This window comes from Astatotilapia calliptera, chromosome 1, assembly GCF_900246225.1.
Source record: "Astatotilapia calliptera chromosome 1, fAstCal1.2, whole genome shotgun sequence".
NCBI classification, from domain to species: domain Eukaryota; kingdom Metazoa; phylum Chordata; class Actinopteri; order Cichliformes; family Cichlidae; genus Astatotilapia; species Astatotilapia calliptera.
Window position 1 is genome coordinate 10,467,731 of NC_039302.1, and position 20,171 is coordinate 10,487,901.

A 20,171-nucleotide genomic window follows, 5' to 3' on the forward strand; every position below is an offset into this window, starting at 1 on the left:
ATTTGAGAGCAAAGTAGCAATGTAATTACAGGTCATAAGTTGAGCACCTCGGAACCGCAGCGGGTACGGGCAGAGCTGAGCCTGTCAACCACTCTGACATGCACAAATACACACACACACACACACACACACACACACACACACACACACACACACACACACACACACACACACACACACACACACACACACACACACACTTTTTTCACTCAAAATCGAGTAACATTACAGCGCGTGTTGTACGACCATCCACAGAGCATGGCTGCATAGTCCCAAAGCAGGAATTAGAGTTTTTCAATGGTTGCAGCCTTCAAGTTCATCCATATAATACTGCCCCCCAGTGGCAAAATGAGAAACTACTAATGCACAGAGTGTTATGAGGTTCAACTGAAAGGGTGCTTGCTAATTAGTAGGACCTTACCCAAGAGTTACCCAAGAAAATAAAATGGTTCAATAATCATTTAAAAATAATAATAATAATAAAAAGGCATTTTACATTCTGTAGATTAACCAAATTGTAGGATGAGTGATTCTGAAAGAGTAAGTGGTTTGTAATTGATTCGGACACATCCTCTATTTGGCGAGACCGGCCCAGGGTGAGTCCAGCATTGCGCACCGTGCACCCCCCCTCCATCCCCCTTCGCTTGAGTCATTTGTTATCACCTCATGGCTGCACTGGGCAATTGGCCGAGCTCCTCCAGGGTCGAAGGGTCAAGCCTTTAAAAGGGAATTACTTCATTGACACAATAAGAGATGACATTTTATTTGACATCTTACCACCACTTCACCCTCCCCCTCACCCCTCACTAACATCCAGCCCCCATCCTGCATCCCAACTGCTCCCCGGGGAGCACTGGATCTGTGTGAATGTGTGCAGGCTGGCTGGTGCATCCTTGTTCAGTCATTTTTTGCTTGTTTTTACTCTTCCAACAGAATCCATTGGATCTTTTTTTTTTTTTACTGAAAAGCCTCTGATATTCTGACCTAATTTTAATCATAATCTGAACATCCCAATAGAAATTAATAGTAACATGTATCTGTGATTTCAGGTATCATACCTGTATCTAGTGTTTTCAATCCATTCTGCTATGCCTGCGCTTGTGTCACTGCATCCCTGTCAGGTGTATTTAGAATGAATAGACTGCAGATGTTACTTAGGATTCAGGCAGAGACCCGAGGCCTCGGTTTGTGTGTGTTTATGTGAAAGAGCGAGAGAGACAGTGAGTGAGCGAGTGAATGATTGACACCAGACACGTGTGTTGCACTCAGGGGGATCGGTAGGGGCCACGCAGCCAGTCTGGCAGGTCATTATCAGTGTGTCATGCAGTGGCATGACGGCTACTTCCTCTGAGACAAAACACACAACACACACCAACTCCTTTCCCTGAGTCACTGAGGAGTGCCTATCCAAGCCAATCGATTGGGCGATCAATTGGGGACCAACTGGCAATCCCCTGCAATCAATATGCCCCTTGTTGCATGGCTCCAGAAATGCCACAATGGCTGTGGCACTTAATTAAGTTGTTAATTGCTGTGTTAAGCTTTCTCAGGTACCTTCCCCAGACAGTAATTGAGAGTGGCTGGACAATTCGGCTATCGGCAGCACTTTGCTAAATTTAATCACAAATCCAAGTAACGACAGAGGGTGTAATAGAAAGAGCCAAACAGCAGCAATGGTGTCAGTGCAGCCTGTTGCAGTCTGACTTCTGTAGGGAAAACATAATACGGGACTGTTTCCATTGAACATGCTGTTAATTGCACAATGCAGACATCTGGATGATATCATGCAGCTGTGTCGGCACACGCCAGTCAGCATTCTTAGGGATGATTTGGTTTGTTGTGCGCAAAAAAGGCAGTCTCTCCACAGGGTAGATAAAATGTAGGTTATTTCAAACATTTTTAAAAGCTAAGCCTCAATAAAACTTCTATCTCTGATGTTTAATTTTAAGATGCCTCCCAGGTAATATGATCAAGAGTGAAAGATCCAGCGCGATTCGAGCTCTCAAAACACAGTCGGTCTCCTCACACTCTCATGTTAATATTGCAAGCATGTTTACAGCCTGGTTACAAAAAATGTTGTTGTTTTTTTTACCTCTACGTAAACTCTGTTAGTTTATCCTATTATTGAAATTATATGGGGGTAAATCCTTAAAGACTTAAAGCTGGGATATCAAACTCATTTAACATCATGGGCCACATACAGCACACCGCTCTGAGGTGAGCCAGAACAGTGAAACTCTCCTTTTCTGTCCGCATGAAGACATTTACATTTAACAGAAAAGAGTAGAGTTAGAGTTAAAAGTCAAAAGTCCTCCTTGCCCTCCTTCACATTTTCCAAAGTGGTGCACTGGGTTGGATTGGAGTCTTTGCCGGGCCGATTCTGGCCCCCAGGCCATGTGTTTGGCATCCCTGTCTTAAAGTAAAAGGCTGCCAGTTTCTTAACTTAACTTTCAACTTGTGACCTCATCATCTACATGTAAACAGGGTCTCAGTTACCCACACCAATGGAATCAGTTTTAAGCTAAAATGTTGTTAATGCATCTCCCACCAACGCAGTTTTGGAAAGTTGAATAGGTGTTTTTGCCACAAACACCTCCCCTTGTTGCAGTCTCTTTTGTTGCTGCAGAGGAAACGTGTTGACAGCTGAACAGGATCCAGGCTCTACATGTTTTTGCTGCCATTTTCAAAAGTTTGGAGTCATTAGTGTGATTCCCTTTCATGAGTTTACAACGTTAAAACAAAATAAACTGACAACCAGTGTTGGTCAAGTTACTTGAAAACAGTAATTAGTTACTAATTAATGATTACTTCTCCAGTTACTTTACTGATTACTTATTTTCAAAAGTAATTAGTTACTTTATTACTTAGTTACTTTTTAACAACATGATACACAAGCTGAATAGTTACAAATCAATATTGTATTTTTTCTGCATAATCCATCATATAAAATCAAATAATCAAATGAAAAAGTCTCTTTTTAAAAACTTGTTTTATTAGTTTTAATCTTTTAACTGTATGCACATTACATCAAGCAAAAATTAAATTATGTGCAACAGTCTTTGATTGAAGAAATTGTTTAACATTTAAACCTATTTTCTGCATATTCCAGCATATAAAATAAAATAACATTTTTTTTTGTTTACACTCACAAATAGATGCAAGTAAAACACAGCAAAAAATAAAATCAAATCAAAGATTCAGCAGCACTAAGTCCTGTCAGTTATCTAATTTCTCTTTTTAATAGTAATCTGTTACTTTACTCATTACCTGATTTAAGTGATTATATTACAGTAACGCGACATTATATTTGTAAAAAAGAAATCTAACCCGACCAGTTTACTGACCAGCTGAGGTTTTCTAGACTCCAGTATTATGCAGGGATATATGCTGAAGTGTGGAGTTGCTCAGCTCAAACAGAGGGAATCTGCATTTGAATGTCCTTTACAGTAATTATACAATATCAGATGCTCCTGGTAACACACTGGGTCTACTTTAGAGAAACACCTTTCACCTGTTTTCTGTGTGTGCTGGGGTTTTGTTTTGTTTTTCACAAAAGTGAACTAATTTAATACAATATTGATGTTCCTGCAAGAGTTCTGTAATAAAATAAAACACTCAACCCCCCACGCAGGCCTTTATCCCTCACCACGTGCTTAAACTGCCTCCAACCAGTGTGGGGTTTCAAGGGAGCCAGCCCACTGCTGACTGGCACTTTTATGGCGTTATTAGCACATATCCCACTGTCTCGCCGCCTTTTGTAGCCTAATCCCATTATGTTCAGCACTCAAATGGAATTCAGATGGAATGGTGTCGTCCATTTTAAGAAACGACTCCAAGCGCAGCGGGCGTCTCCGTTCTTATCCCGCTTTGCTGGGAAATTAGAGCTGCACAGGCAGGAGCCTAAAGCGTATCAAATCATCATTACCAAAGAGGAGCTTTAACCTCACACAAAGTGCAAACATTTCTCACTTCTGGAGAGAGAGAGAGACCTGGAAAGTGCTGCCGCACAGCTCCTCGGAGATTTGGTAAGGCGTGCTGGGGCGTAGTGGAGCAGGAAAAGTGGAAGCAGTGCTATGACAATGAGAAACAACCACTGCAGCTTTAGGCTCTGTGAACAGGCTTGCCATTGATTAAAACAGCAAGGTGTGCAATAAAGTGCAAGGCAAAGTGTTGCCTTCCATATGGACCCCCAGACCCTTAGGCTCTGGCCACCAATTGGGCCTTTCTGTCTGCTGCTGTTCCCACTTTCCTCCTTTCTGCTTCCCCTTCTCTATCCCTCGGTCCCCAGATGGTAAAAACAATTTTCCAGCCCTCTGTCTCTCTCCTCTGCTGCCCGCCACTCTGCAGCCACAAAGGGCCCTGGCCGTGATTCAACCGTTTACTCCAGTAATTAACAGCACCCATACCACAACAATTACAGTCACTAGGCTACTACACTCCAGATATACACTCTCTCACTCACTCACACACACACACACACACACACACACACACACAGTCTTAACTGTGTCACAGTGAAGGGAAGGTAATAGCTGGAAGCTGTAAAAATAAAATCAAAATAGTATTAACAAAAAAAAAAAAAAAGGTGAGAACAACATGCTGGCACTACAGCAATGATTACCTCATAATTAGACGAGACAAAGCTCTCCCCCTGTCTAGTGGCAAAATGCTGTAATTACTGGCATGACAGAAAATCAAAGGCTACTTTGTAAGCAGCAGGAAAAATTAACATTTTAGGCCCCGGAGCTGCATGTCCTGATTAGAAACGTATTAAATCAATGCATTGCTAACTGCCGGACATAAATACGTCCCCTCCTGAAGGGGCCTATAATTGCGAGAGGAGGAATAAAAAAAGAAAAAAAAGTGGGGTTCAATTTCACAGGGATGTGGCATTAATTGTAATGGCAGTATTATGTGGCAAATGTACACCGCCTTTGTTATGAGATGCTGCACTAAAAGCAGCGATTTTCTCAAATGTGTTTTTAGGTTGAAGATCAAAGTGTGTTTTACATAAATTGGTGGAGGGCCCCCTCCCGACCCCAGATGCGGTGCCCCATTCACAATATTACAGCGCAATATTACCAAAGCAATAGCATTTTTCCTCTAAATCCAATCTGTTCAGGGCCATCAGGATACTGTACTTTGCTTCATTCTTGGAATCTAATTGATTACGGCCTTTGTTTGACTTTATAGAAATGCCATACGTAGGCTGGGTACAGGTCCATATCTTTCTCTTTGCAATGACATTTCCTAGAGTTTGACGCGTTTTAATGTGTTTTGTTCCTTTCTGTCAGGCCCTGCAGGATGACTCTGTTAAAAAAAAATAATTAAATATAAGAGTCTGTCTCATATTATTTGAATCAAGGTTAAATGTAGCCATCAGTGAAAAAAACTCAATATAAAGCCAGGTTTAGCAATACAATACAATACTAATTCGTGAGCTGTAGTTATGCTTTTATACTTTTTCCATAACAAACTTTTTGATTTGTTAACATAATGTTTGCTTAATATGACAAATTTGAAAGCCCGTTCGTTGCTAACCAGTGCTGTGCTACTCTAAATTATGATCTCGGGGTATATTTTGTCATTTTCAATAATTATTTTAACACAGTTCATTGGGCTAAAGATTGAAATTAGAGGATAAAAACAGTATTGATCCTATCGCGTTATTATTATCGATTCAGTACCAATAGCAGCATTAGTATCGATAATAGGATGGATCCGCCCACCTCTATTGCTCAACCCTCCAACATAAAAGTCAGCTCCTGGGCTGTGACCCAGTTAGTTCCTGCTCCTGTTTAAACTGATAAAAGCTACCATGGTGGGAATGCTGATCCCTACCATCTTTAACATCCCCGCGATGGTCTTCTTGGGAATACATCTAATTACTTCACATCTGTATTTATTTGATCCACGTGGAATTCTTCCTTCTGTCACCAGTGCTGAGCTGTGCCAGCTTGGGCTAACAGTGATTCATCTAAGTGACACTTCTGGCGCGGAGTCACATCAACCAAGCTCCAAAATCAATAGGGGGAAACACGGGGGTGACGGGGAGGAGGAACATTTTCCCTTCTTCCTCTTCTTCTTCTTCTTCTCAGCAAAACTGTCATACATAAAAATCAAGCATCGTAAATAAAGCAGTCTTGCGCTTGCAGGTTTGCTGAATCAGAATGGTAGCTGAAGGGGGAAAAAACCCCACACACTACACAACAAACAAACACAACTGCGACACATTTTGGGAACTTCGGTTCACAGCTCAAGACGTAGCAGATGTGCCGGTTTCACGTGCAGGAGCAGCCTCTGGTGACCTCTGTTGTACACAGACAGCAAGTGAACTGCAAACAGTTGGAGTCTGAGCAATGAAGCAGCTACTCTAAAGCACTCCGAAACAAAGCTGCATAATTAAGATATCCGAATGTTTAGAAAATACGAAGTGCTCCATATGGCTCCACAAAACATGTGTGCACATAATCCAAATTAACGATTAAAAATGGCCCGTTTTAAGTTAATTGATAATTGCTCTCATTAATAGGTTGAATGCAGTCTGAAGTCCACTAGCAGCCTCTAGAGTTTGCAGTGTTCTTTACACCGCATAAGATAAGGCCAACCCTGAGAGTTCCACATAAAGGAGCAAAATGAGCATGCATTTGTCTAACTTGTCGTTATATTAAATGTTAGCAGTGCCCATTGTGTGACAGTGTTTTATATGCGCCACAAAGAGGCCACAAAGCAGAAAGTGATATGTGACTCGATTGATGAGTTGCTTTCTCCTCCCCAGTGAGTCCTCAGGTATCAGGAAGCATCTCCTGCATGGGGCACCACAACTTTAACACACTGCTTTCCTCCAAAACAAATAAACACACTGAAGTCTCAGAAAATAAATATATAAATAGAATAAAAATCTATATCTTCTCAGTAAAGGCTTGAAGGTGAGGGCTGCTCCAGGCCAAGCATTAATATACTGTTAATTTAAAACAAATGTACATCGTAGTGTTGATATTTAAACACAACTTGGGGAAAACCCCCCACAAAAAAAACAAAAACAGGACTTTAACTTCTTAATTATTCTTGTTCACACTGCATTTCCCATGCACACCACCGCCTTAAGTGCAAATAAAGCCTCCCATCTGTTTGTAATTACAACTACATAATTTCAGTCGTTGTGGCTGATCATTTTGACTGCACATTCGATTAAAACTAGTGCAGCGATGGGCAGATAGTAGGAAATGTAGAGGACCGAGGCTCTGGGTGTAAAAGAGGGACCGAAAATCTACAGAACTGATCTTTGCACGCGCCAACAGGGTCAACAACATCAAATCCTTTATAGTCCACTTTCCATAAGCACCCTCAGAAATTACAGCATTGCAGTAAAAGCTTTTTCCACGAGCTTGTGTGACCCCGTTTGTTTGCCAAATCCACCACCCCCACCCCAAAAAATAGATTTGATGCAGGAAATTTTAAACCTCGCGTCTGTGCGCTCTCGTCATGTCTTATTTCCCTGTGGTGTCCGTGGAATAGGACAAGCAGGCTGCATAGCAGGCTTCTTCAATAAAAGGAGCTGGGAAACGCCATGTAACGCCACTTTTCTGCATCTCTAACGACATTATGAACCCTGGGGCAATGGTGAAAGCTAATGATGGGAGGATGATGGCAACGCAGTGTTGCCATAGAAGCCACTTTCCAGTGGCTTGCCAGATGTTAAACATCTAAATGTGCATTGATCAGTGACAGGATGGCCCATAGAGATTTCTTCATTTGCCCCAAAGAAAAGCGAGGTTCGAGTGCTACCAGTTTAACAGGAACCGAGCGAAGCATAAATGATACGAGTTCATTTAATTACATATGTAACATCTAGTCTCAATTAATTCTGTGAGCCTGCAACATGATTCCACTGGCAAGGGTTACATCAGACGAAGCAATTAACAGGAAATGCACTGCAGAACGGCACACCCAGGCACAAAAGGGAACAGAATTGTGTTTTTGTTACTTCAGAAGGCATTGAGTTGAAACTAGCCATACATTTCGACCAATTCTTCAACCTGAAATTTGGTTGTTTGCATATAGAGCTTGCTAATGTCCAAACACATGCAGATATAAACTTGTTTGAACCTCTAATAAGGTTTCAGAGGCCTCTTTTTCATTGCAGGTAGATTCCTGAGCATACAACTGTGCGGTTGGTGAAGAGATATTCCCGAGTTTTCCGAGGAGGTGAGCAGCATCTGATCAGTGCTCAATCACACCCATGTCCCCCTAACATCTTCATTTGATTTGGTGGCAAAGAGGACTGTGTGCTTTTTTAGGACACACAGTGACACGTCCTCCATCAAAACTCAGACAATAGTCATTCATAATGGCAGCTCCCCCGAAAGTAAGTCAATAGCATCGGGTTTATCTGCTCCCAGCTGACTCCGGACCAAAGAGCCCGACAACAGCAGCTCGGGTTACCATCAAACTAATTTTCCCAGCTACATACAAGATGACAACAAAGTGGCAGGGCATCGCCCAGTAGACACGAAACAAGCAATTAACCCAACTATCACCCTACAATCATGAACTGACTGTGGAGTTAGCTGGTTTCCGTACCCATTTTGGCAGCAGAGCCTTTTGGAAGGAAAGCAGGGAACATCTGGTGGAAGCAGACAGGGGCTGGTGCTACACGATGGGAGAACAAGTGCCTGAAAGCTTCATTATGTCCCAGCTGTTGGGCTTGCTGTTACCCTCAGCAAAGAAACAGCCTCGGCAGGATGATGTTCCTGGCAAGTATGCTGCAGATTATTTGAAGCGAAGACCCTTTTTATGTGGCATTTTTTAAGAGGAGAACAGGGAGGTAGCTACGGCTACTTTCACTTCCCAAGTCCTAATCCTCACTTAATGCCTTCAGACAAAATGCAGAAATGGAACAGTCCCAGTGCTTTGTTCAAAAACATTACACTGTAGGGGTGGCAGTGGCATCATACCCCACATAATAGTGCATTTACTGAAATACTCACCTATTTCCTAAAAACAGTAAATGCAACCCCATTACCTCATATTACTGTAAAAATTTCAAAAATATCTTTAAAAAAATACTATAAGCTCAATTTAAATTTCATGACACTAACCCATATCAAGTCCTTAAACCCTAATCATGGTGAGACACCTCACAACAGCTGGTTAGATTAACAGGCAACAGGTTTAATGACAGGTCAAACAATCAACATGTAACCGAAGTGCAGATTTTGGTTTTAATTAAAGGGATTGACAAAAATATCACATTGACTGTTTAGGATTTGTGTATTATGTAATTTAACATTCCTTCTTCTTCCACTTCCATCTCCTCGTTGGCTGTGGAAGTGGACCTGCTGCTGAATGCTCACCTGTTCCCACAACCTCATAATCTGGACCCTCACTGAATACTCACTACTCCAGTCATAACCCTGTGGACCCAAACCGCTCCTGGACATCTGCTTCTGTAAAATCAAGCAATCTGGACCAGTCGCTTCTCATCTTTGTGGACAATTCTCCACGACCCATGCATTCTCCCAGAGCTCTGTTAATGCCCTTTGTTAAGTTACCTTTGTGTGAAATACTTCTTTGTGGAAAAAATCAGGAGCGGTCTGCACTGGTTCTGGGTTTGGGGTCAAAGATCTGGCCACAGTCATGCCTCATATAGTACTGCGTTACCTTACACTGTAATCTAACGTTCAAATCAGACTTCAACAATGGTGATGGATCAGTTTGATAGTAATATAGGACTAAACAAACATAAATTGATTGTAACTGTAACCAGCTCACTTATTTTCCTTATATAATAGCTCAGCTGCCGTTTTTCTCATTTCCGCAGCTCTTAGAGCCCGTGCACAGACTCTGATTTGGTTCTCAAGTCTTCTGTTCCTGCTTCTCAGCAAAAGAAACTCCAAGACCAACATGAACAGTTCAATTTCACACAGCACACAAGTAGAAATGCAAACATGGCAGTGATTCAACATAGTAAATCTAAGGATGAAAAAGAACAGAAGATCCTCAAATAAAAGCTGAAGGTACTAAAATCCCATGCAGATTGTTTGACTTAAAATACTCTGTGGTGCTGTCATTGTTCAAAACACATCGATCTAACTGTAAAATAATATCCCTGCAAGGCTGAGATTGAATTTAAATAGCCCCCCCCCCCCAAAAAAAAAACAAAACAAAACAAACAAACAATGATTGCATTCTCTGTCTTTTCCTAAACACTCCACATTGTATGTTACTCGCTGAGGTCAAGGAAAGAGAATTCAGGACTGCAACTGCAGGAAAATACATTGTAGCCTTTGTAACTAAGAGAATACAAGTACAGTATTTGTTAGTCTGGCAAACTTAATTATCTCCTTTTCTTTCTTAAAGGATGACCCATTCATCGGGATCTTAAGGACATAAGAAAGGAAGCAATGAAGCACAATTTCTCAGCATTTAGAGAATTCAACCAGGACACAGCTGCTACTTTCACGTCATTTCAATTGGTAGGGAATCTTCTCAAGCAAAAAGACTGTCACGGGGAGGGGGTTTGTCAGTCTGAAGATTGTGAGGGCAAATTGTTTAGCAAATTAAGAATAATATGTCTCAACATGAAAGAGCTGAGAGTTAGAGGATTTCATTATATACGGTACATAACAGCATTAAAAGAATCAAAAGAAGAGAAATTTCAAGGCCAAAAAAACCACGACTAATGAATCGCTGTGACCCTTCAGGGAGCACTGCATTAAAATCAGATACAATTCTGTAGTGGGAGTTACTGTAATGCTGGAAAACGCATCCAAAATATAAGTTAAAAATCGACAATGCAAAACAAACAAACAAAAAAGCCCAGATATTAGTATGATCCATTTAGGATGGATGGCACAGGTCTGAACCATGTATGCAGATGATGTAACCTTGCTTAAATAAAGCCTCGCTTATTTAAGCAAGACAACCCACATTCTACTTTCATGTCAACAGCATACAAAAGAGCCCTCGTGGCCAAAGTCAAAGTCGTGGCTTAACCAAAATTGGATGTCTAATCACATAACTGGAAAAGTTAAAACTCACTTTTTTCATTTCTTCCACGATGTCTTTTGTCCTGTCCCCTCACCCCCAAGCAGTTCTGGCTGATGACTCCCCCTCCCTGAGCCTAGTCCTGCTGAAGGTTTCTTCCTTTCAAAAGAGAGTTTTTCCTTCCCACAGTCACCAATTGCTTGCTCATAGGTGTCCTCTGATTGCGTGGGACTTTCTCTGTATTATTGTATGGTCTTTATCTTAGTGTATAAAGCTCATTAAGGCCATTGTTGTTGTGATTTGGGGCTAAATAAATAATAAAAGAATTGACTTGATGTGAATCAACGTGAATCAACATTTAAGCACCATGTCTCAATACAGCCTATCTGTGAAACTGTGAACTTAATGTATTTTTGCCGTGCAATAAAAAGTATAGTTCTCAACTAATCTTGTATACTGGTTCTCAGAATCAGGCTTTACACGTTTACATGTTATTGCATTTAAACCACCTTTTCTTTCAGCCTCAGATGGTGTCTAATGATTAATTCCCAAGTATCCCAAATTTTTATTTGTTGCTCAAAACTTGAGGAACTATTCCTCATGTATTAAGTTAGGACCAAAGTGAGGCCAGGCACGCGCCATTGAGGCCAGCTGTTCCAAGTTCAAAGGCTGCAGTGTAAACTTAGATGCAGTGTCTACCCCCTCCACATTTCTGACTTTTGTTATTTCAGCTTCTTTGCAGCGCACACTGGCAGCAGCAGAAACTCACTCTCTCAGGTTGGACAGCTTGTTCAAGTCGAATGCTATTAGTTCTGGGTCAGAGCCCGGGCTTTCTCTACACCCCAACAACACCTTTTCACCAGGCAGGGATTCCAGCCACCATTAATCAGAGCGGTGACAGCCCATGGATGTCAGTAAATATGTTTCCCTCACCGCCTCCTTTTCCGCCACTTTTCTTCCCCACTCTCTCCCCTGCGCTTTTCCGCTGTGTAACATTGACTTTTTATTAATTATAACAAAGGGTTTAACAAAGAAACTTCCCCGCACGAGACAGAAAAACAGATATTTGTGCTCTTAAGTGCAAAGTTTGGCTTCGGGAGACAAACTGAAGCATATTGGCAGAAAAAGCAAGTAGTGCCAAGGAGCAGAAAATTGCTTCGAGGCACAAAATTAAACTTTTTTCGCTCGTTTCCTTCTACACCAAACATTCTCTCACAGCTAGCTTGCATCTGAACATTTTATATGCATGTTTTTTTCTTCACTGAACATAAGTGTTGGCCAGGTGCTTTTGAATGAACCGTCTACTCAGTTGAGGGAGTGTGACAGTTTCCTCTCCTGCATAGGGTGGCACAGCTGACGGGGGAGCGGGGGATGAGTGCTGGCTAGCTTTGCACGCAGGGTGACGAGCAGGCAGAGGGCCAACAGCAGCCAGTTGGAGAAATGGGTGCCCATCTCTGCTGGCATGCAGTTCTGGGTACCTGCTGCTGTCCAGAGACAGCTGTAGCGTAGCCACCCATGGAAGTGCAATCAGGTTGGAGGCGTCTGAGCGCTGATAATAGCGCGGTCTGCGCTTTTCTTTACAGAGAGAGGCAGACAATGAACGTGTGGAAAGAAGTCGGGCAGGAGCCAGAGATGGGAGAGAGTGAGTACATGACAGTGAAGGGGATGAAAGTAGGGCTGCACGATTTTTTGGCTTAGAATTGAGATCACGATTCTCTCACGATTTTCTTTTCCAGTATAAATATTTATTGCACTTATTAACTCCACATCAACTTCGTAACAGTTGAGACTGAACATAAAAACAATAAATAAACATAAAAACAACAAATGTCTCACGTTTTGTTGTTGCCGCAAAATGTTGTACTGCTTGAAATTCCGTCTCCACCGTTGCTCGACACTGCGTGTATAGAGCAGGTAGTGCAACAATAGAAAAATAGTTGCGGGACGGCACTGTGTAGCGTTTGTCTAGGGTGTTGATCATTTTCCTAAATCCCTCGTTTTGCACAGTGTTGATGGGAGTCATATCTTTGGTCAGGTGTTAAGTGATAGCCTCCGTAATTTCTTTGTGCCTGCGGGAGTTGGACGTGTATAGGGAAGCGCTGTATAAGGTTCCCGTTATTGATGTTTGGGTGGTTGACCGGGACGGATTCTCCTGTCACTTTCTCGTCATCCCTGACGTGCTGTCCGTTGTTTTTTCCCTGCTAATTTAAGCATCACACGGCACAGCTTCTGTATCACGTGGTATAAGGCTCCGCCCTTGTCATTTGTTGAGCAGGAAGAGTGAGCGCTTGTTTTCATGCAGATTACGTCCCGGATCAAAATGCGGTACAATCGTCGTCATCGTCTTTTTTTTTTCTTTTTTTTTTTTTTAATCGTTGTCATTTGGAAATGAGATCGCACATAAGTATGAATCGAGATCGCGATTTTCTAACGATTAATCGTGCAGCCCTAGATGAAAGATTAAAAAATAATAATACAGGGTTCATACGCCTTTTTCAGGGTCAAATTCAAGCACTTTTAGGCACTTTCAAGGTCCCCTTTCAAGCTTTTCCAGCACATGCCCCCCCCCCCCCCCCCCCCCCAAAAAAAAGAATGCATGTTTCAATTCGCATCACCTCAGTAAGACCATGTGAAAATTAAAACAAATCATCCTAGGTGAACTTAAACACCTTTGTTCGCCTTTTGTTAAGAAATAGAAAAACGAACTACCCCCCCAAAAAAGAAATAAATAAGTCTTCTCCTCAGAAATTGATGCTTTTTTCCTGTGTGACAAAAAATAGGAGACAGATGTTTGTTTGTTTTTTAAGTTAATTCCCAATAAAACTGTTTTATTGCTAACTACATTGCTGTCTGTATTATTGTTGAAGTAAATCACCTTTAAAGTGTTTGTGCTAATAACATCATGTACAGTCAGACAGGCATGGAGAACAGCACTGACTGGGAGGCTTTGAATAGATCACATAGTTCAATTCAACATATAAGACTTTAAGAATGCACAAGCATCTACTTAAAATCTATTGAATTCATCATCTGTGATATTATTATGTACAATTCCAATGTATTTTGTTCATCTCCCTTAAATAAACAGGCAGCCTTAAAGTATGAAATATTCATATACAAATACACATATAAATGTGTGTACCGTTTGAGCGGCTGATAGTGCCCCACAGGCCTCAGTGTGAGCTTGAAGACATTTATGAGTTTTAAGTAGTTTAATGTGCAGATGCTGAAGATAAACACATTTTGAATGAAAGCCGGGGAACTTTGGTAGCACAGAAACAAGTGGCTATTCTTTGTGACCATATGGATCACTCATATTACCATTATTTCAAATACTCCAAAAAGCTGGGGTCCAGGGTATAATTGGCCGTTTTTGACTACTTTTGATTTGGCCTCTATATTTCACCTTTAAAAACTGTTTATCTTGCCAATCTGTTATTTTCTCATTTTGACATACTGTATCAGCACAATTTATCTAAATTCAGACAAAATTTAAAATACGAGTAGAAAGTGATATTTTTGACTGTAAAAACCACAGGCATGTTTAACGAATCATTTTCATAACTTGAAATGCAAATAGAAATTGTACATTTTTAAAAATATGCACAAGCTTTGCAAACAACAAAGTTATATGGTACTATTTACCTAAAAATGCTCAGACGTTTTTTACATAACCATTTAAAACTATTTACAGAACAATCAGGTGTTCTGCATCAAATAAGAAGGCACACAAATTATTGATGCAACTCCAAAAAATAATTTGTGTCCACTCTAACACAGATGAGAACAGCACAGGGATAAACCTGCAGGTCTGACAGCAGGTGTGTCACTCAGCGTTTACACTGCAATCTGCCTTTGGTGGCTTTTTTGCAGCAACTGTCACATTCACTAGTAGAGCTGACACACAAAACAAAACAAAACAATGACTACACTACACACTAACTACACAAGACAACACACTAACTTGAGACTCCAAACACGGTAAACCTCACAAATTTCTCATATATCAAAACCGCCTCTCTCTCTCTCTCTCGCCGGTCACTCCTAAAACGTCCCTCTCTTCCCAAACAACCAAATGCCACATGTTGCCATATCATTTTTTTGATTGGTCGACATGGTACATTTTTCCACCAATAGGGAAGGAGTGTTTTTTTCTTTTTTCACCAATGACTGTTGTCACTACCCGATCCGTACCGGAAACCCGATCGGTACCCCGCATGCGCAAATCTTACGTCACTTCCTCTCTTTGTGACATTCAATATATTTGAATGATGCGGTTAGCGCCCAGTTAGCTCCTAGCATTTCTCAACAGCTCTGCCTCCTTTTCGACTGCCCGGGACATTTAAACAATGGATAATCCGTATACAAAGAAATTCATGCTTTTCCCCAGATTGAGCAACAGCGCCGTAAAATAAGAAGAATGGCGCCTAATTACAGAGTTAATAATGCAGACTTTGTAATATCTCAGGTGTAGATTCATCAGCCAGATGAAGTGTTTACTGACAATTGACAGTGATAGCGCACATCATCATCACTATTCCAACAATCCTCTCCTCACAGACAAGCATAAACACACTCGACTATCGCTAAATCAAATTTAACACACGTTTGTAATGACGCTAATTCAGTTTATAATAGGGTTTATTCGCTCCATCAGCAGGTGGCGGTATCCTCGTACACTGGGGAGTACACTGCCATTAAACGAACAGAAGAAGAAGAAAACATCTGCACATGCGCAGTACGGATCGGGTAGACCCGATTTGTAGAGAAGGGTCTTTTTTTTTTCTTTTTTTTTTTTTTAACTTTATTTATCACATTATAGACATACAGTCAGGTAAAACAGGGATCACATAAAAGATAACATTGTGGTAGTACAATGAGGAACAGAAAGAGTGACAAAGACAGTGAGACAAAAGTGAGTACAAAAAATAAAATAAATTAAGGGGAACATAAATAAACAAAAGTTTGCAAGAGCCAAAATCAAGTTAGCAGTTTCAATCGGTTACAGATGTTAACAGTCTTGAGAGCCTTCGTGTTTTTTGATGAGGAGATTGTCCTTATATATTGTGCAAGTTGCATTTTTAATACAAGAAGTTCAGGCTTTCTGCCGAGGACTTTGCTTTTGTGTATATGAAATTTTGCCAAAAATAAAACCAAATTTATAAAAAAGAAAGCATCATTGTCCTTGTCTTTAAAATTATAATAGCCAAAGATAACATCCTTATAGTACAGTTGAAGATTAGGGAGAACAAAGTCAGTAATAAACTTGTGGAAATCCTTCCAGAATTTACACGTAAATTTACATGACCAAAACAGATGAGAAACTGTTTCAGGTTGCTCTTGACAGAAAGTACAATTTACATTTATTTCAGCCATAAATTTGGACAAATATTGTTTGGTAGGGTAAAACTTATGAATCAACTTAAAAGAAATCTCTTTAATTTTGTTTGTCAAGAAAAACCTTTGTGGTAAAGTCCAAACTTTTTTCCATTCAATATCTGTTACAAAATTGGCCCAATAAAATATGGCTGATGGAACAGAGACCATTGCATCCTGAAAGAGAGATCTTATTTTGGTATTTATAGACTTATGAGAGGAAAAGCAAACATTGCCAAGAGAAGAATGTAACATATCCGGGGGAGTGACCTTTTTTTTTTTTTTTTTTTTTCTTTTATTAGTAATATAAACATACAAACAAAATGCACCATATATTACAGATTCAGAGAATAAACATTTCTTACATATTAGCAACTTTCAAATATAGTGAAAATAAAATATAAAGATGGGGTCACATAAATTAACAGATTATTAACTCACTAAATCAAAATCTTCTACAAAGGAAACAAAAAAGCAGCCTTTTTCTTTTTAACTAAAGTCAAAGATTTAACCAACAGGTTTAGGTCGTTTTTCCAGTGAGCCAGTGTTGGTTTAATCTTAAAAAAGCGACATTTATGTATAAAATACTTACACAAGATTAATAACACATTAACACCATAATTAGCTTTCTTTTCTTTCAAAAACACTCCAAACATTATCATATTTAAGGTAAATGGGGTAATTTGAATCCCACTGGAATAAAGCCAGGTATGAAAATCCAACCAAAATATTTGTATAAAATTGCACAAAAAGAATAGATGGTCCAAATCCTCCTCTTCTGTTTCACAAAATACACAATTACCCGTTTCTATTTTGAATCTATCACTAAGGAGTCTATTTGTCGGATAAATTTTATTCAAGATTTTAAATTGGACTTCTTTCCCTTTAGGAGGGATAGGGAAGGTGATATAATCAGTTCTTATTTTTTCAATTTCTTCCCTTTGGAAATCTTTTAATATGTAATTACGTCTAAGTAAATTTGGAGAATAAAGACTCCTTAATGAAGATCTAAGAAACTTATTGTTGCATTTAACATCACAAAATCGAATACCATCTATATATAATTGCCTTAACTTGGGGGAGATGTCAGAATATATTATATCATTTACAACTATGTTTTTAAGTGACAATGGAATGGATTTTATAACCCGATTAAATTTACTTTTAGAACATTGGATATTAAACTTTTGGCAAAAATCTTGATGTCCTAGAACATGTCCTTCCTCATCTACAAAATGGGCAATTGCCCAAACACCTTTTGATAACCAATCTTGAATAAAAATAGATTTTCTGTTCATCAGTATATATCTATTGTTCCAAATTGGGCTATTATGTGGAGTGAAAGGGGGAGTGACCTGTAGTGGAGCAAGCTCCACAATGGCTGCAGCCAGGTGCTCTTGGATTTGTACGGTCAGACTTTACACATGCGCAGTAAGGATCGGGGAGTCCTGATCCGTAACTATCTTTTTATTTTTGTCTAAAATTTGACCTGAAATGCTTCATTATTGCAAACATTTTAAGATATACTTGTTATTCTTAACATCTTAACAGATACTCTGACCTGTAACTATCGTAAAACACTACGACCGGAAGTAGAAACCTTTCGCGCATGCGGGGTACCGATCGGGTTTCCGGTACGGATCGGGTAGTGACAACTGTTGTTTTTCACTCAAGCGTGTTTGCTAGCGCTCTCCTTAGAAAATGCCGTTTTAACAGTTTCTTCCCGGAGTAAACACCACTGTTTTATTAAAAACAAAAATCACTGGTTTTAGGTGGCCTATCAACACAATTTAAACACTGGTGTATAGTTTGAAGTCCGCACGTTTCACCCAAGTTGAAATGGAGACTCTGGGTCCGTTGACCCCAGAGGGTTAATCAGAAAGCCTTAAGTTAGCTAGTTATGTATCAGGCTAATGTTTAAAGCTTTCACTTGAGCAAAGTAACTGATATCACTGCTAAGTAATGTTAGCTAAGTTCACAGCATATTCCATAATAGCGCTGCCATACTGCATCACACTCAGTGCATTTCAGTCATTTCTCCAGCGAGTTTGATAGCTAGCAAAATAATCATAATTTTTTAAAAATAGCGTGTGTAACGTACACGTACTGGAAAATTATTTACTAGGACTCACCTATCATGCGACTGGAGAGCGCAAACTCCGCCATTGTTGTTTTCCATCAAACACTCATTAAAACAGCACCCTACAGGTATGTTAGCCACTCATACCTATACAAATTTTGCGACTCATTTTATTTCTCTATCTGATAAGAAAACTATTCAATCAGATAGTTATTTGTGGTGAATGAAATACAGTTACACTTTCAAGCACTTTGAAGCACAACATCTGAAATCCAAGCACTTTTCAAACCTTCAAAAGGCAACATTAAAATTCAAGCATTTTTCAAGGATTTCAAGCACACGTACAAACCCTGATAATAGTAATAAAAAAGGAGAGTAGGAAACAAATGGTGACCTTTGTCAAGATGGATTTGTTTACCAACAAACATTCACACTGTCGAAACCTGCGTCACGGTGACCTTCACACAGAGACGGAGCTGATGCCACTCATCTGTTCCCATCTTTGCGCCCTAAATCACTGGGACACCTCATTTCTGCTGTGCTGGGCGATGTACCGAGCCCTTTCTCTCTGCTGAACGTATTCATCTTCATTTAATCATTGTTAGCTGTAAGCAGGCAGCCCCAAACGATCCATTTCCCTAACAACATCTGAATGAAATTACCTCAGTGTGGCACTAATCTACACCTGAATATGTTGTGTGTGCTGTCTCACAGCATAAGTCTTAATTTTATCACATGCAAAGTAAGTGCCCTTTGTTTTCCCGCCTGATAAAGTCACGTGGTTTGCCGTGCCCCGCGAGCAGACTGCGTCCAGCTGTTTTAAGTTCAAAGGTTTAATAGTTAAGTGCAAAATCTCCTGATCAGTTTTATATAAATCGAGACAAAAATATTCTTTCTACATTGCGTGTGAAAGATGGAAAATAAAGGCGAAAAGATTGAAATAAATCAATAGAACAATGTATCTGGCCTGCTATTATTCTGTGCGAGCAATAGGTGGCAGTGTTGAGCTAAAACTGTTTATTATTACCGACCCGAGAGTACGTCTTAAAATATTCCAGTCTGTGACCGCTTATTATATCTGTTAGGGTACTCATTTCATTGCGGGTGCACTTCTTCTGTGTGTGTGATGAAATCATATAAACTCATTTTGGCCCGCTCTTCTTTGCAGCGTCGCTCATTCAGGTTTGTGGGCACAGCTCTCTTAACGTCCCACCACAACCTTGGTGGCTACAGGTAACATTTCTTTGTGGTTTGTTCAGATGCTCTTTTGTAAACTGAAACCGTGCTACCACGAGACTCAAAGAAGCAGTAGTTTTAATTCCATTAACTTTAACCTTTTAACACAGCCCTGTAGAGTCTGAGATGCAGCTCTTGGGTATTGTAGTTTCGCTGAACATGGTCTGACCTTGGGGTGAATTTGTTTGGATATTCACTCTTCACTCCTGGGATAACTGTGGTAACACATCTGAATGTTTACACCAGCAGACTTGACAGATCTTCAGGGTTTTTATTTTTATTGAGGTGCTTGGTTAGCAAGCCCTGTGAAGACTTTATTTTTTTACACATTAAAAAAATGTAAATTTCCCTGTCAGGTGCTCTACCAGTGGCCTGGGAGCTTGAGGGTCCTGCGCAGTATCTTTGCTATTCCTAGGACTGCGCTCCTCTGGACAGAGATCTCGGATGTTGTTCCTGGGATCTGCTGGAGCCACTCGCCCAGCTTGGTAGT

The 20,171-nt window shown here is 40.2% G+C and overlaps 1 protein-coding gene across 4 annotated transcripts in view; it reads right to left on the minus strand.

Annotated features, from left to right (window-relative positions):
- Nucleotides 1-18,558, minus strand: part of map2k5 (mitogen-activated protein kinase kinase 5) — a 90,171-nt gene extending 71,613 nt beyond the window's left edge. For all 4 annotated transcript variants that reach the window (XM_026163258.1, XM_026163249.1, XM_026163231.1 and 1 more), the window contains exon 1: nt 18,498-18,558. In XM_026163258.1, the coding sequence (XP_026019043.1) occupies nt 18,498-18,544 (47 nt within the window). In that variant the 5' untranslated portion in view covers nt 18,545-18,558. The remainder of the gene's footprint in view (nt 1-18,497) is intronic.
- Between the last annotated feature and the right edge of the window lie 1,613 nt (nt 18,559-20,171).